At 39.0% G+C, this 18,621-nt stretch overlaps 1 protein-coding gene across 2 annotated transcripts; it reads right to left on the bottom strand.

Annotated features, from left to right (window-relative positions):
- Positions 1-214: 214 nt before the first annotated feature.
- On the bottom strand, positions 215-18,281 carry rxrbb (retinoid x receptor, beta b). Of its 2 annotated transcripts, none has more exons than XM_058746378.1 (11): positions 18,145-18,281; positions 16,958-17,158; positions 16,688-16,835; positions 8,260-8,439; positions 7,116-7,267; positions 1,883-2,012; positions 1,623-1,755; positions 1,495-1,536; positions 1,276-1,367; positions 1,006-1,111; positions 215-800 (listed from the first exon to the last, which is right to left on the bottom strand). In XM_058746378.1, exons 2-11 carry the CDS (start codon positions 17,102-17,104, stop codon positions 662-664), a joined length of 1,269 nt encoding a protein of 422 aa, XP_058602361.1. In that variant the 5' UTR covers positions 17,105-17,158; positions 18,145-18,281; the 3' UTR covers positions 215-661. The 2 variants fall into 2 exon arrangements, with proteins under 2 accessions (XP_058602361.1, XP_058602362.1); XM_058746379.1 differs by having other exon boundaries at positions 16,958-17,155.
- Positions 18,282-18,621: the final 340 nt, after the last annotated feature.

The following is an 18,621-nucleotide window of genomic DNA, read 5'->3' as shown; positions in this document are numbered from 1 at the left end:
TTGATCTTTCATTCAAAAATGTCATATTCATTTGCTAGACACGACTGGAACTTCAAATGGGACTGGCTTCTATGGTCAGATGAAACTAAAAATGAGCTTTTTAGCAGCAAACACTCAAGATGGGTTTGGTGCACACAGGGATAAAAAAGTACCCCATGTGTACAATGAAATATACTGCTGTATCTTTAATGTTGTGGGCCTATGTGTATTAGAGAAAAATTTTTTTTTTTTTTTTTTCATAATGAGAATTCTCTCCCATTTTAAATTCTTATTCTACAATGAAAGGTTAGATTTTTGTTAATTTTAAAAATAAAGATCAAAATGATTAATAATAAAAATTTATTTTCACAGCCTTCTTTGATCATATTTACCAAGGGTATGAATAATTTTGAGCACAACTGTATATATATATAAGAATTAGCTTACTGTTGAAATGTAGCACCAACAATTTTTCATGGCAAGTTTTGGGTCTCTAGACTCTATGGTGCACTTAAGAGATAGTCAAGAGAAAAAGAAAAGTAATATCTGAACTAAAACAAAATACCCCCAGACCAGAGGCTGACCAATCGTTGTAATTCCCCTGGGAAGAAAAAGTGCAGTCACAGTTATCTCCAGGACCTAGGGTAGAAAAACCCTGTCTCCCATTCTTCCTCTGACGCAGCTAGTGGGGCGACTCCAGCATCTCCATTAGGAAAGTGTCAATGGGGGTGTCTCCAATCAGTTTAAAGAAGAAAAGGTGCTCCAGACACTTAAGGCCAATGGAACGCAACGCAGGTAGTCGGAGGAGGAGCTTGGCAAACCTGTGAATAAGCAAGCGAGATGATTTTTTTTTTTTTTTGCCCTCTTTCATACTCTCACAGCCACATGTGACGATAACGCCAGTCAATCATAAAAGAGGTAATTTACATGTAGTAGATTTAAAGGCACAACACAAGTTTAATTCTAAGGGTCAGAGAAACATGAAACTTTTAGGAAATTCACCCCATATCAGTACAGAACACTCACCTCCCCTGCTGATCTGGGTATTTTTGTTTGCAATAGGCCTCCAGAGATGCGTACACTTTCTCTCTGAGAAGCTCCACCTCACTGCTGCTAGTCAGACCTTTGGCATCTAAGAAATATTGAAAATATTCAGCACAAACATACACCATTCTTTGGGTTTTTCTCTAGTTTTGATATCAAAGGTGTGCATAATATGTTCTGCCAAGATGCCTATTAATATTACTGACTTTTGGCTTCTAAATAATTTTTAGATAAACCTAAACAAATGCTTACCTGGGTTAAACAGAACTATGGCACGCAGACAGCCAAGTTCAGATTTGTCCATTTGCATATCACGCATCTTACAGACCAGCTCAGTCAGCACCCTGCAGAGGTGTAAAAAAATTAGACTAATAATCATAAATCACCCCAACGACAGAATTGCAGGGTGGGTTCCCATCCTACAAAACATCTACACAGGTATGAAGTAAACACAAGATAAGCAGGTATTACCTGTCGAATAAGGCTCCCACTTCTGCACTGTGTGCACTTTCCCTGTACATTATGAACACATTATGAAAACGTTAAGCCTCTAAATCGACTATATTATTAAACAGAGGGTAAACAGTGTTCATTGTGACCTGTCAAAAAAGGCCTCCACGCCCAAGTTGTGAGTGCTGTCTCTGGGCACATGTAGACCTGTGGCCAACAGAATCTCATCCTTCACGCTGATGGAGCGATGAGAGAAGGCAGCGATCAAGAGCTCATTCCATCCTGTTATAAAAATATCACAATCGTATAGTAAAATGCTTTTCATCTACATTTATTGTGTTCCAATATAAAACAATGTAAAAGAAACAGACAGTGACAAAATGAGTGTGAGAATGTCAGATGCTTATACCAGCCCTGAGCAGAATGACTTGGTCATCCAGGGGCAGCTCAGAGAAGTGAGGGATTCTCTTGGCCCACTCCACCAGAGTGAACAGCTGTTTGTCTGCAGCCTGGCAGATGTTAGTGACTGGATCGTTGGGCTGGAGAACAGAGAAGTCACAGAGTCAGTGAAGGAGAGAGTGAGAGCAAATGCCTCTGGCACTTCTGGAAAATAAAAGAGAATCTGAGAGCTGATAAACGTCTGAGTGCTTTATTCTTTGTCAATCTGTCTATGGGGATATTCAGATCCAAATACTTAGAATTCAAAAGATCCTAATCTCTAAACCAGCTCTGGGAATACCAGCATTTAAACAGCTTTAAATAAGGGCTGTTTTTCACCCAGCAGGAAAATGACTTTGCCAAGCAACAGTCGACAACAATCAATGCTTGGCATAACTTTGCAAATGAATCGCTTACAACTTTTTAACCAACTTTCATTACAAGCCAACTGCTGACAATGAGCATGTTTACTCCCAAATATTAGCTTACTGAAATAACCTACTGTAGCAGATTACATGCAAACTAATAATCCTGTAATGCATCTAAAGCGTATTAAAAATCAGGTTACTCTCTGGTAGTGACATTAAAATGTAATCATTTGTGTATATGGCTAAGCGTATTGCATTTGTTATGCGAGTGGTGATGTTAAATTAAGCAATACAAACCCCAGAGTATTCCAAAATGCTCTGGAGAAACAGAAAACTTGTATGAACTCGTGCAGTTTCTGCGGATTCAGCATTTTGGCTGTTCCACGTAGGCTGAACAAGATGAGAACACATTTTTTATTATTGCTTGGATTAAGAGAGTCAGAGTGTACAATATATTTCCTTTTCCCCAACCATGAAATGCTCTCTCGGTTTGGATGCACTTACATTCACAGTAAGGACATTTTTTGGAAACACTGGGCCAAAAACAATTTGAAAAAAAGAAAAAGAAAAAAAGACACTTGTTTTCAAAGTATTTTAATATCATTTCAGAGCTCAACAATAAAGGACTGCCTGATGGCCTGGGGGCACTTGGGACAGTTGACGAATTTGACCAAATCGAGTTCTCTTATGCATCTTCATGTGCTTAAATGGACAATTACACCTGGCCAATTTGAACATTTACGCGATTTTAAAGCATTCAAGCCTAAGAAGACATGAATAACAACTCCATTCAGTGTGTTCCGTGCGTACAAAGAGCCACGTCTCAGGCAATGGGCGGGCCCGGAATTGAGCTTCTTTAACGACAAATACAGACAAAAGTATTTTAAAAAATCTGTCTTGGCGCGTACCCTCAAAAACGGTTCTTTATGTCTAAAGTAAAGGTAAACAGTTGAGTGACCATGCCTAATTTACCAGCTGCTGTCAATATCCTTATTGTTAATCAACAGAGAAAAAAATAAAAATAAAAATCACTGCTCTTGCCTGATTTTTATAGCTTTAAAAATGATTATTACATGGCTCTGTGGAATGCTTGATTCTGATTGGTCACTCACCACATTCTGAGGTATGTTATTCCAAAATAACAACCGGTAAAAGCTAATAACACAGGCTCGGAACAATTTTTCTTGGTGGAAGCTTTGCGTTTGGTTAGCTAATAAGATATTAAAACTCGATTCAATATTATGTGTACAATTATTAATGTCATCCTGGTATCGCGGACTCGCTCTCTCATTTCATACAAACGCAGCTGCTGCCATTTTGCAACGATTGCTTTGTACATTGTAATGGATTATAAGATAACTAACAAACTGGTAAGATTTTAAAACGGTTTCATATTAAATCAATATCTTTTATCGCCTTAATTATTTATGGAGTGAAATGTTGTGTAATAAGTGCCATGCCTGCACCATATCCCATGAACTGTCATGAACTGAGAAGCCAAAATTCCTTTTGACATATAAGAGGTCATTGTACTTTAAAGGGGTCATCAGATGCCCATTTTCCACAAGTTGATATGATTATTTAGGGTCTTAACGTAAAGTCTATGACATACTTTGGTTAAAACTTCTCAATGGTAGTGTAAAAAACACCTTTTTTACCTTGTCAAAATCAGCAAGCAGTTTTTTAGTCCATGTTCCTTTAAATGCTAATGAGATCTGCTGACCCTGCCCCTCTCTTCCGTGGAGTGACGAGCAGACCGTAAACTTCAGCTGCGAAACTGGCTAACTAGTACATTATTAGGAAAGGCGATTTGCAAAGATTCATAAAAACCCTTATACTCACTTCTGTAGATGAAGCTGGATCACGAATGATTCGCGCGAACATAGACGCATTTAGGCAGATCGGGGATCGGCGCACTCCCTTCAAAATGAAAGTAACGTTAATCCTCTGCGTCTTCAGTGGCTCAGATGTCGGGAGTAAATAAAGACTGCTATATTCATTATTACATCCAACAACAAAACAACTTAATCACTTAATCGGAGACATCTTGTCTTCCCCTGCACCGGAGTCGACACAATGGCGGACAGCTCTCAGCTCACACAGGGTGGGTCTAAGGTAAGACGGCCTTGTCGATCAACTATCATGGGAGCAACCTGTGCAGAACTACGTCATTCTGACAGGAATCTCAGAACAGCCTGATTTGAGAAAGGGGATTTAAAAAAATACACTGGGTGGATTTTTATAATTATAGGATGGATGTGTACACACTTCCAACACATACTTATGTTCAAACAACTTGTTAAGTGAATTTTGCATCCGATGACCCTTTAAAAACACCCTCAGTGTTTCCCCTAGGTTTTCGGCTTTTAATAAAATTCAATTTTATTAATCAAAAAGCATGTCTAGCTAATTAAAATCATGAAACTTAATTTAACATCAATTTATTAAAAGTTTAACAAAAATTACACGTTTAGGGCCCTATGAAATGTTTTATTTTTTCCAACCTTATGTTTTATTGTTACCAAATTCTGTGTTTTGCATGGCTAATTATTTGAAAGCATAAAAACAAGTTTCATTTATTCTTACAATAGCCCTATGATTTTTTCCCCCTCAGAAATTCTGTGTTGTGTATTGCAATTTGTAAGGCATAAAACATTCATTTAATTTATCATTTAATGAATGAAAATTAAACAAATTTTATTTTTTGGAAAAAGATTTAATATTACAATTAAAAACACTGAAGAAATATTGTATGACTATCCCTTAAAAATAAGGTTTTAATCATTTTAGTAGTAGCCTATTACATACATTTTACTGAATAGTAATGTTGACAATTTCTGCCGCAATGACTTCAAGGTAAACCGAACTTTTATTTTGACGGGTTGCCGTGAATACCTTTACATTTCTGTGTGTATATGATCTGACGAGGATAGTTTTACTCAAATGAAATGGTCAAACGCTCATGAAGTGACTTTCAGAGCAGTTCTGGAGATGTTGTTCATGTATATATGTCCTCATTAGTGAGACGGCGGAAGTTAATATCACCGGAAGCATCAAGCGCTTCAGTACCAGTAGTAAACAAAACCATGCATCTGCACCATTCATAACATAGAGACATGCAGAATTCAAATTGAAATAGTCTTTTTGCAGCTTAATATTTACAAATACAAGTGGGAGTGTGCTCACTTGTGTGTGCGCACACGTGTGTGTGTGTGCGTGCATGCGTGTGTGCATCGGGCCTGAACTCCGCTGTGTGCGATACAGAGAGCGCGGCCATGTATTGTAGAGACAGAAATTACATGCCTTCATGTAAATAAAATAAATAACATAAGGCTATTTAGTTTGTTTAATAAAATAACAAGGTATTGACCAGTTATATAGGAAACTTAACTTTATATGACTTCTGTTGTGATCTGGCGCTATTGATAAAATAAAATACAATTAACTATATAATGGCAGGGGAAACACTGACCTTGTAAGTTCCAGAACTGAAAACTTTGTTGTTAGCAGCTTTTGGAATGTTCTACTCTATGATGCAATAGTGTGGATAAGCGGATGAACTTTATTTTTAATGAAGACCCAGACCAAATCAGTAAGAACACGGCCACGAAGACCACCTGCCATGGCCTCCAGAGCTCCCAGCTCCGCCTTGGCCCGTTCTGTCTGTTCCGCTCTGGAGGTCCCCGTCCTGTTTTCCTGTCCATGTCTGTCCTGAGGGGCCTCCAGAGTGCCCACCCCCCCTTATGTCAGGGAGTTATGTCAGGCCTCTGTCGTGTGTGTCATGTGGTCCTGCCTCTTGTGTCCTTATTTGGTCATGTTCCTGTCCTTGTTCTGTGTGATTATTAGTTTATTCAGTTCAGGTGTGTGTAATTATCTATGATTATCCTGTGTATTTATAGTCCTGTCTGTTCAGTTAGTGTTTGTCTGGTCTACACGTTACTCCCCGGTGTTCCTGTGTGTCAGCCCTGCCTTGTGTACATTAAAGACTATTATTTTGAAGTTACTCCTCGTCTCCGTGTTCCTCGTTCCTTCCTGCTGTGTGCACCGTGACAATCACTCACTGCTCTTGATTGAATAGCTTTTGTAACTTTAATAAAGATTCATCTTTAATTTATACAGTAAAATATGGTGCACCTTCAGATTTAAGACTTTGCAGGATGTTTTCATTCACTTGGAGCTGTATTACACACTTCATGAAAGGTAATTTTAAAAAATCCATAATAGGGGCACTTTAAGAATGTTTGAACTTTATATTCGTTAGGCTAGTGGTTTTGCTGTGGTATTGAAGCTGGAATAGAGAATTGTACAATTGAACTGTTAACTAAAATTTTGATGTCATAGCTTATTCATTAGAATACAAGATAACATGGGTCAAAAACAATGATAACAACAACTATTTTATTTTTTTGTGGCAGGGCCAGTGAAAATGTTGGCAGGGCAAGTGAAAAATTTAACCACTGGCCCGAATTTGAACCAATGGCTTTTCTTGTTTCTGATGTGTTTTTATTTCTATTGTTATCACTGTACTTATTTTTTACTTTTAAATATGCATCCTTTTCTGTGTAAAGCGCTTTGAGAAGTAACTTTTAAAAGGCACTATATAAAATAAAAGTTATTATTATTATTTATTTAAAAAAAATATTATATAGACGGAATTGAACCACACAGACCTAAACCTAATGCAATTATTTATTATAAGTACAAATATAAATGTCAGTGTTTTTCAATGCAGTGATACTTTATACCAGACCAGAATGGTTCCAGGTTCCGTAGTTATATTATTTGTTATGTAGACTTTAAACAACAAGGATGATACACAGCCATAAATAGACTCACTGAACCAGTGGCATCAGAGTGCAAGTCTGATCTGTGCTCTACAGCTGTCTCAGCCTCCAGGATCTTTTCCACAGGCATCTCCTCATTGGCTGAACTGCTGCATTCATAGTCTCCATCCCGTTCCTTATTCTTCTGCCGCTCATCCTGAACAGCTGGGGGAGAATAAATGAGGGGAAACTCATAAATGTCAAGGAATCAGCCTGGCCATCTGTAATATACCACTCGGTGATGTTGCCTTGTGATACATGATCTGGTCTGGAAACCAAAAGATGCAATTCAAAAATCACTGAGAAAAATCACTGAGACACTTCTCAGCAAATTGTGTGTGTATATATATATATATATATATATACACAGATACACACACACACTCACATACATTACAATATATATTAACTTGAGCAAATATTGTGTAAAATAAATATTAATGTTATTGTAGCAATGTTGTGCATGGACACTAATTTTAAATTAAAATTATGTGTTTTCCTGTATTGTCCATTTAAAATCCCTAATAGCTGACCATTATTTTTGGTAGCATATTTTATTGTGTTTTTTTTTTTTTTTTGTCCTTTTACATAAATACTAAACAGTTAGTAATTACATGTCCAAAAAATCAGTAATTACACATGTACCTTTAAACCACATAACACAGTAATAGTTCTCAGCTCTTCAGATAATAATTCATGAACCACACAAAGGATTCAGTGAGTGGGGCACTGAATGCAAATATTCAAGAACTGTTAATGGAACCAAATGTCATGAAAATCATAAGTGGTTCTCAGTTCCCAACCCTAGTTTTGGTCCTGCTGGTTGTACCCCGCTCACATATGACATGCTTTGCTTTCCATCAGCTGTCAGGAGCTGTGGACTAATGACCTGCTGTCACTGTAACTCCAGATGATCTTTGTGCTCCTCTTAGCATGCACCACCTTTTCATATGAAAACAATGCAGAATTTCCATCACATAATGCTGATCTACCATTAAACCCATTCAAACACCAGTTGCATTACATAATGCTGCTACAATGCATTACAATGCTACATGACTATTCTCCACCAACAGTACCTAGTCTATATTTTACTGAACGTACAGCTTACGTATTAGTTCATACTATAGGTGATATATAGGCTGACAGGTACCCACCCTCTCTTTTCATTCCCATGGCCAGGCACTTCTGATAGCGGCAGTACTGGCAGCGATTGCGCTGTCTTTTATCGACCAGACACTCCTTGTTGTCCCTGCAGGTATAGCTCAGGTCCTTCCTGACTGTGCGCTTGAAGAAACCCTTACAGCCTTCGCAGCTGTACACGCCATAATGCTTCCCTGCACACACAAATCATGTCCATATTACCTCTGAGCTGCAAAGAAATGTCATTTTTCAAAACATTCACTGTAAACAACATCCCCTGTGTAATGGGGCTACTAGGGTCAATAGCAAATATAAACGTTCACGAAAAAAAAAAAAATGAAAAATGTCATGTGGTGTAACTACTGTTCCCTTTCAGTCAGTCACTTTCGATGTCACGTCGATACCGACAATTGGTGGACCCTCTGGCGAGACTCCCCAATTTGTAGGTATCGACGTGACGTCTCCGCTCCGTTTGTTCAAATATATTTTTAAGAAATAAACATATATAGATCATGCAAGATTCCTTGGTACAGTTTTCTTTTCAAAACGTTTCATTATTTTAATGAGGCTTTTTCTTTATTATGATGTCTGGATAGTTGTACTATATTGACATATTGTACTACCTATGATCTCATGCCTCCCAAAAAAATATCAAAATTAATTTTGTTTTGGAAAATTAAAAACATGCTTTTTGCAGATGAGATGTATCTAAGAGAATATGAGTTGGATTCATAATGTATTTATTTAATGAATGAATGACAGTCCTCTGCAGGGGCGTGTCCACAAAAAATTAGCTTTGCCACCCCAAAGCAGAGTAATGGGATCGGAGTGTAATAAGAGCAGAGCAAGGAGAGGAGCAGCGCAATTTTGACTGAAGTGAGTATTTTTTGAAATTCGCACTCTCACAATTGCATTCAAATAAATGTAAACTTACTGTGCTGACTGATAAAATAACTGATGAATATGTACTGTTAATTTCATCCTTCTAAACAAAATTTATGCTGAAAAAAGCAACAATGACAGATTTTACTTTTTAATGCGGATAACCTAAGCTTGGCAAATCATACCTACTTAAAGAAAATAAAATAACCCGACACATTCATTCGTTTCTTTTTTTGTTTCTTCTTCTTCTTATCAGATCAGCTCAAGGTTCTCTTGCATTCTTACATTTTGCTGCAATCATTCTGTGAAAACCTCTTTTAATAAAATATATAAGCAAAATTTTATTGGTTGAAAATAAACAAAGAGAGAAGTTTTTGTTTTGTTTGTAAAACATTTGTTTAGCATTTTAAACGTGTTCACCCTTCGGCAAACATTCTGGGGTGCAGAACAGAAAAAGACAAAAGGCAAACAAACAAAAAATGCCTTAAAATTAGAATGAGAGCATCTTAACTAGTCACATTTCGCCAATAATCACCGCTCTGAATTCAGAATAGAGTGCCGGACGTCACGTGACCCATTCTGTTTACACCACCATGCTGGCAGGCAAGAACAGCTGGGAGCGAATATGAAATGAGTGGCGCCAGCATGAGTTTTAAGGCAACAGAGTTCACTGTGCAGTTTAATTCAAAAGACAGACCTGTACATAGCAAAAGTTAATAGATTAAACATAACAGATCCCTATAATTCCCCTGGGGTGCTTTTAACGAGTTTCAATAAAGGAACGGATAGCTTCCCTGACCTGCAGTATCCTGAGATCTACAACTACATCAACTTTCCCTCGTCCTACTCTGGAGACTACAAAAAGCCTACAAAAGCCTGGAGGGGTACTAATGGACGCAATCTAATTTTTTGATGAATAAACTGCTATGTCATCATTGGAAGGGTAAGTCAACTGTGTTGTTAGCTAACGTAATCGACCCTAGCTGTCCTTGTAGCCAGCATAGCTATATCACTGAGTACAGTAGACATCATAGATGTCATGAAATCTTAACCCGTTTAATCCCAAACTTTGACTTGGTTAGCACGTTTTATTGCAGTGAACCATTTTAGTCGTCTATCGGGATCCTTAGGAATATGATAAAATGATCTCCCCTTTGCTTTATGGGACAATCGTGTATGTACATATGTATATATATTAGGGGTTGAACGACTTCTGATTTTTTAAAGTCGACTTCTATGTGATGAAAGTCGAGTCGAAGTCGACTAGTCGCTGATGACGTCATTAATGAACAAATACGTCTGGAGCTGTGACAAACACCTTGTGCACAGCTATGGCAAATGACACAGTGCTGCCCACATGGCTATTGCTCCTATAACTATAGCTAATTTTTATCAGTTCTTTTGTCTTTGGGTCGTTATATTTCTCACAGATTTCTGCTCGTTCTAAATCAGATACAGATAAAGTAGTACGTAAAGATTACATTCATATGAATGCATTAGTGAGAGCGATTGCGTGTGTGAATTTACTCTACCTGGCAGCGACTCTCTACTAGTAGTTAAGCTGTGGGATTTAGTTTAGATTAGTTTAATCACAGAACAGTGTTGACAATACATTTCCGCGCTGAACGATTCTGTGCACGCGCGATCTGCGCATGATGTACGCACTACTGTCTGTAGCCTATGTGTGTGCCTTACAGAACAGCAGCGCATTATATTAGAATGGCGATTAACTGACCTGTACTATAAGCTGTTTAAAACGTGCATTCTCCCGTTCAATTTCGAGCATCCAGTAATATAATCACACGTCTTGTGGAGCGCTTTCAGAGTATGCATTTATTTGTCATTTTAACTGTTTGGAAACGGAGCGTAAATGTGGAAGTCCTTCAAAGATTTCTTATACTGTTGCGCCCTCTATAGGATCAGCGACTAGTCGACGTCAAGCTTAAAGCGTCACGGCAGAGCATTAAAGTGGACTAGTCGTTGCAACCCCTAATATATACTGTGTGTGTGTACATATACAGTATATATAAAATAGAAAAATGCGTATTTTCAATTAAAGATAATTTATAGATTTAATATGGGCTGCTTTTGGTGCTTGACACTTTTTTATTGGTCATTTTGTGTGCTTTACGAATAAGATAGGCTACAAGGTTAAGAAGCTATTAGTTAATTAAATGTAAAATGTTTTTTCTCTATTTTGCAATAGTGAAAGATGGCTTCTCTAATTGATCACGTCATGTGTAGATTGCATGTTTTCTTGCGCGGCTGGATGTTGGACTCATGAAAAATAATCACATTGTTTGTATTTGCCAAAACTGATTTACTGAAGTCAAAACATGGACGGAATTGGCATTACCGCGAGCGTCGCTTATTGTGAAGCGGGAATGACCAGCCGGCAGAAGATTCCGCAGCCTTCCTTGAACAGTTATGTTCAGGATTTTCTAATTTACTTAACGAATACTGCGTGAGGGGGCAAGAAACTGGCCAAGGGAGGTCACGTGCGGGACACATAAATTAAGCCCAATATACGGGACATCCCGGCTAATACGGGACGGTTGGCAACCCTAGCATTCCCCCGACTGTTCTGGCATCCTGGCGCACAGCAGCTGTCCAACATGTTGAAGGTTTGTAAGGTCTAAATAGTCTGGTTTTAAATTATTGTTCGACCACTGTCGATACCAATGCTACAGCCGCTCTAGCGCTCTCCTGATGGCCTGCCAAATTGGCAGAGTTTAGATTGCGTGATGTCAACCTCCGGAGCCCCATAGGTCATTTGTGTGATTCATGCATACAATGAGTTTTTGAAAACTCTTCATACTTCAGTACAAAACAGTGCTGAACTTTGACAAAAAGTGATTTTTGTAAATGTTATATTGGTGATTTTCTAATGTATAAATATAAATCCAAAAGTAAAACGTTAAAATAACTACTGGAAACAGCAAATGAACCAATGAGTTATCCTCTGCAGCCATCTACTGGTCATAATGGTAATATCATGTCATTTTCATTCCAATGTTTGTTTTCAACCAGGTGGCAGAAACCTTCCACTTAAGCATGGTACATTTTTCATGAATTATCTACATGAATTAAAAAAAAAAGAGCAAAGTTTTACATTTACTGTTCCAATTTTGTGTAAATATGTACATTTGCACATTTTTGAGGCAAATATTTAAAAAAAAAACCCCGTCAGAACTGCTTAACTCAAATGTGAGCGATATATGGCCACCGGAAGTTGGTGTGTGAAGGGGGTGTCGCATCTTTGTCACTTTTTTCACCCCTGATTGACTTGCAGAAAGTTTTCTGTGATGGTATACATGAAGGTGACAACACTAACCTTGCATACCCCTCAGCAAATGTACAACTGTGCAGCTGGTGGCAAGCCTATTTGCCACATCTCATTCTGCTCTTGCACCCCCTTTGCCACCCCAAGTATAAAATCCTGGACACGCCCCTGGTCTGGACCCGCCATTATCGCCTTATTTACAAGCAGAGGAAAGCAATGCGCATGCATTGATAATGCGTTGATAATGGTGCAGGACTGTCCCGGGAGAGAAGAATTTGTTGAATAAAGTGGTTATTTTTGTTTTCTTTGCACACAAAAAGTATTCTCGTAGCTTTGTAAAATTACGGTTGAACCACTGATGTCACATGGACTAATTTTAACGATGTCCTTACTACGTTTCTGTGCCTTGACTGTGGTAGTACCCTTGCATGTCCTCTAGACCCAATCCCCTCACACCTTCTCCAAGCAATCTCTCCCACACTCTTACCGACACTCACACACATCCCTCCTCACAGGCATCTTCCCCACTGCGTTCAAGCAGGCTTGGGTAACCCCACTGCTCAAAAAACCTACATTAAACACTTCTCTGATAGAAAACTACATACCTGTCTCTCTCCTTCCATTCATGGCAAAAACATTCGAACGAGTTGTCTTCAACCAGGTATCATTGTTTCTTTCACAGAACAACAAACTGGACGCTAAACAGTCAGGTTTCAGGAGTGGCCATTCAACTGAGACTGCGCTACTCTCGGTCACTGAAGCCCTGCAAATTGCAAAAGATGATTCCAAATCATCAGTCCTCATTCTGCTGGATCTGCCGCTTTTGACACTGTCAATCATCAGATCCTCCTGTCCACCCTCTCATCATTGGGCATCACTGGGATTCCACTTCGCTGGTTTGAATCTGGTAGGTCTCACTGGTAGGTCTTTCAGGGTGGCCTGGGGAGGAGAGGTATCCAAAGCACATCAACTGGTCACTGGGGTTCCTCAGGGATCGATTCGTGGACCCCTCCTCTTCTCCACATACACTACATCACTGGGTCCCATCATACAGGCACATGGCTTCTCCTACCATTGCTACACTGATGACACACAGCTCTATCTCTCTTTTCAATCAGATGATCCAACAGTAGCTGCACGGACCACAGGCTGCCTGGCTGACATCTCGGCATGGATGAAAGAACATCACCTACAGCTCAACCTGGCAAAGACTGAGCTTCTTGTCTTCCCTGCCACTCTGACTCTACAGCATGATTTCACCATCCAGCTAGGTACTTATCCAATCTAGGTATTATTATCCAAAAGTCCACTAAAGCTTTAAAGGGGTCATCGGATGCCCATTTTCCACAAGCTGATATGACTCTTTAGGGTCTTAATGTAAAGTCTATAACCTACTTTGGTTAAAATTACTCAATGGTAGTGTAAAACAACACCCTTTTTACCCTGTCAAAATCAGCTGTTTTCAGCAAGCCATTTTAGTCCATGTTGCTTTAAATGCTAATGAGCTCTGCTGACCCCGCCCCTCTCTTCCATGGGGTGACGAGCCGTTCTCATGATACTGTTTACTTTTGCCGCAGTTCTTGCTAACTAGCACGTTATTAGGAAAGGTGATTTGCAAAGATTCATAAAAGAACCTTATACTCACTTCTGCTGTAGGTGAAGCTGGATCACGAATGATTCGCGGAAACATAAACGAACATAATTAGGTAGATCGGGGGCACATTCCCTTCAAAAACAAAGGTAATCTACTGCATCTTCAGCTGCTCAGATGTCGGGAGTAAATGACGACTCAGGGCTCGCAAAATCGCTAGCCCGACCTCCCGGGGCTATTGCGTTTTCCAGTCAGGCTACCAAAATGTATCACTGCCCTGCCCGACGGGGAATTTACTTGTATAAAATTTAAGGCCATAAAAAGTTTTAAATATGTTAAATGGTATAAGAAAAGTCTTAATTACAATTTCAAGAGGTCACAGTTGGGGACGGAAAGACAAGAACCGCGACATGGCTGGATTAAACTTCAAAAGGCAATTATGTCATTGAATAAATATGAGCGCTGCACATTTCAAAGTCAAAACGTGGCACAGATGTCTTTATGTGAATGTGTCTTTGAAGGGAACCGTCCAAACGTGTCGTTGGTATTTTCATTTAATCTTGCCTATAAAATGCCTGATAAAGCAGCGTATATGAGCGCGGTGCTGCTTTATGCACAGCTGTTCCCGGAGAAGCCGCTATATCTAAACAATAAATCATGTCATTTTATGGCTTAAAATGTTACCATAGACATTGTCCAACCCCATTCATACAGTGTTCATTTTACATGTGTAGCTCTTAAAAAGGTTCATAAATTGCCTTAAAGGGGTCATGTAATGCTACATGCACTTTTAAAAGTTGTTTGAACTGAAATGTGTGTTGGCAGTGTGTGTAAACAACCACCCTATAATGATAAAAATCCACCCAGTGTTTTTTTTTAATCTACTAAAATCTTTACCCCTTTCTCAAATCGAGCCGTCTGTCTGTGTGACGTCACACGGACGAAGGCCGCTCCCACGATAGTTGATTGACACTAGCATTTTAGCACAGACTGCACTGGTGTCTTACCTCAGACCCGCCCTGAGTGGGCTGTCATCAGTTGTTTCACCGCCAGAGCAGATATAGACAAGAATGACTCCTATGCGATTGAGGTGTTTTGTTGTTGGATGAAATAATGAACATAGCAGTCGTCATTTACTCCCGACATCTGAGCGGCTGAAGAGGATTACGTTTGGTTCTAAAGGGAATGCGCCCTCGATCTACCTAAATGCGTCTATGTTCGCGAGAATCATTTGTGATCCAGCTTCACCTCCATAAGAAGTGAGTACAAGGTTTTTTAAATTAATCTTTGCAAATCACCTTTCCTAATAATGTGCTAATTAGCAAGTTTCACGATGAATGCGGCTAAAGTAAACAGTCCCTCAGAGAGCGGTTCGGAAGAGAGGGGCGGGGTCAGAAGAGCTCATTCACATTTAATGATGTTTTATTAACAAAGTTCGGGAGGAGCACGTTCAGATAATTAACCTAATTAACACGAGAGGAGCACAATCAGTAATCAACCCAGTTAACAAGATAAGAGGTGTGTATATATACACAGCTGACTCTGTTCCTTGAGTTTTCCAGCATCCCTCCACCACCCCTTCTCCGCACTTACATCTATTCCTGTCCTAACCTGTAGGGGGGTACTCAGGGTTTGGGCCAAAGTTCCGAGCTCGGAGCCCTCCACTCGGACAGCACGCCAAATACGCAAAAACTTTATTCTATTTATTATATGTAAGTGTGAACTCGTGAAAAGGAGAATGACACAATACGGCTTGCTCTGACAAAAGCTGTTTTTGACAGGGTAAAAAAGGTGTTTTTTTACACTACCAATGAAAAATTAACCAAACTATGTTACAGACTTTTCATTAAGACCCTAAAGAATAATATCAACTTGTGGAAAATGGGCATTATATGACCCCTTTAAATTGATTTTTAAAAATTCTGCAGATACCCTGTAAATAGTGAAATAAAATTCTTTCATTAATATTTGTTGAAATTTGTGTATTGAAAATGTTTTTGATTGACATTTAGACATCTGATTTTCTATATTTAAAAAAAAATTCGATTTTATTTGGGCTAGTTAAATTAATTTTCGGGATATCAAAATTTGAAGAGTACCTGCCCGAAGGGCTACCAGGGATTAGGAGACATTCTTGTCTACATCTGCTCCAGCGGTGAAACAATGGTGGACTGATGACAGGGTGGGTCTAAGGTAAAACGCTAGTATCAATCAACAATCGTGGGAGGGCCTGGGTCTGTGTGACGTCACATAGACAGTTATCTGAGAACGGGGAAATGATTTAATGAGATAAAAAAAAAAACTACTGGGTGGATCGTTATCATTATAGGGTGGTTGTGTACACACACTGCCAACACACATTTCAGTTCTAACAACTTGTAAAAGTGCAAGTCACATCCAATGACCAAGCTTTAGATTAGAGAGGTTTTTTTTTTTCTTAAGAATAACTGACATGTACGGTTCTGATATATAACCGAACTGATATCAAATTGAGACCCCTGGTGGATAAACTTCTTTGTGACTGAAAATCATGCTTAAAATCAATTAAATTTTAATTTAATTAAGATCTTTACACTTACATTTTATTTCAAAACCAAAACGGTCCTGAAATGAAAACTTGGGTACAAAAAATGAATTGGGTGCATCACTGATGAACAATGTGAAAGCTCTATGTTCTAGTACACACCAGAGGAACGGTCCCCACAAATGGCGCACATGCGTTTCTGGGACAGCATTGGCCCAGAGCCACTGACAGACTTCAAGCCAAAAGGGGGTTTCACATCATCAGAGCTGCTGACAGCATGTAACCCAGACACAGACATTGAGGAGTTTATCTGCATGAGATAAATAGACAAGGAGTGATGAGAAAACCAAAGTCATTAGCACAGTAAAAGACTACCAATACAGCCCTTTTATCATATGGATAAGTCCAGAAATACTTGAACATGGGGCTCACCTGAGAGTTGCTGATTGGTCCATAGCCGACGGATGGCGTGCCGGGAACGCCGGGAGAGCCGATGGACGAGCTGACGGCTGACAGTGGCGAATCTACGGAGCTGACAGGGCTACTGACGGCAGAAGTGGAGGGCGGTATGGAGTTCATAGATGCACACTAGACTGGCCAATAGATAGGAGACTGTTGATCGTTGATAATCTACTGAAAGAGAGTGGACACAAAGAGGGATTTAGACACGATACACTGAGTGTGATGAAAAATTTCCGTAAAATTCCTGGATATGTCATTAAAAGTCCCAAGAAGTCCATTTCAGTGAAGAATGGAAAAGAAAGCAAAGCTGGTGCCATAGGCTACTCACAATATCCACCTTTTCAAATGTATCTCAGAACATATGGAAAAATATTGCGATGTGTACATAAGAAAAAATAATAAGGCGTTTGTCTGCTGTTTACTGCTCTATTAATCCTGCTGCAGATTAGGCCGATATCTAAGGCTGTGTATCAAAAACTAATAAATTGCCTACCAAGACAGCATACTGGGGAATCATGAAAGTGTTCGAACGTTTTAATAAGTCTATTATGATCTACAATGCAGTCTAGATAGGTAGCTCACTAGGTTCGAAACTTCGAACACGCCCATATCGCCCAAAATGCTGCCTTGGTAGGGAGCTCACTAGGTTTTGGGACGCAGCCCAAATCTGTTCCTTATAATCACCCCCACCAAAACTGACACTATCAGCGCTAATGTTTGCCAACTCCATATGTAATTGATAATATATGACGAAAACGGGGAAATTTGTGCTATAAACGCATCATAACACGATAACGAGCGTTATTTTGATGCTCCTGACAACGTTTGGATTATTTATTATTTAGCACGCAGCGCTGAGCCCAGCTAACATGCTAATGGAGGCTAACGGACTGTTTATGATTAAAAGAAAAACATTGGTCCACCCCTTTCACTCTTAATACCCTGTTTAAAACACACAAACGAATCTATTTAAGTATAATTAATATTTTGAAGAACATACAAACACTTGTATGCTAAAACACAAATGGCGAGACGAAATAATACAGCCAGCCCATGTTAGCTTAGCTTAGCCTAGCTCGTCCAAGTGTTTGTTTGTTTTTCCGTCATTTTTACAGAAGTTTGCAGAGTTTATATGAGCATATCGACTCCAGTCTCACCCATCAAACGCAGAATCCTCCGACAGCAACGATTCGTGGTCCTTTAAAGCATCGTTTCATCAATATTTTACAGTTTACGCCATAAATGTTTGCGTCCATACAAATACCTTGTTAGTCAAGCCTCCTAGTGGACACTAAGAGTCTGTTCACATAAGAAATATATGCAAGCAAATAAATAAATAAACAAATAATTAAATAAATATACACGCAGAAAGTACTACATGTTCTTTTAGTTATTCAAATATGTAATTTGGTCTGAAAGCTTTGGAATAATCACATCATTATTATTTAAGAGTAAACAAATAAAGCTGACTGTCTTTTTTCCCCTTTAATTATTATTTAATTAATACACGATAGAAAGACACCTTTTATTTCTCCCATGAAGATATACTGCATACAGTGCAAAGCAGAAAATGCGCATGAATTAAGTCAAGTTGCTCTCTTTGGGACATTGTCATTTATAAATGGTGCTAAGAA

This window comes from Onychostoma macrolepis, chromosome 16 (genome assembly GCF_012432095.1).
Source record: "Onychostoma macrolepis isolate SWU-2019 chromosome 16, ASM1243209v1, whole genome shotgun sequence".
In the NCBI taxonomy this organism is placed as follows: Eukaryota; Metazoa; Chordata; class Actinopteri; order Cypriniformes; family Cyprinidae; genus Onychostoma; species Onychostoma macrolepis.
The sequence above is the reverse complement of the archived record's forward strand: the minus strand, read 5'-3'. Positions and strand labels throughout refer to the sequence as shown.

Excerpts from the sequence above, each read along its gene's own strand:
- rxrbb (XM_058746378.1), bottom strand. The coding sequence starts at position 17,104 with ATGAACTCCATACCGCCCTCCACTTCTGCCGTCAGTAGCCCTGTCAGC. Across the intron at positions 1,756-1,882 it reads AGTCATTCTGCTCAGGGCTG|GATGGAATGAGCTCTTGATC; the intron begins GTATAAGCATCT and ends TTTTTATAACAG. Across the intron at positions 1,537-1,622 it reads GTGGAGGCCTTTTTTGACAG|GGAAAGTGCACACAGTGCAG; the intron begins GTCACAATGAAC and ends CATAATGTACAG.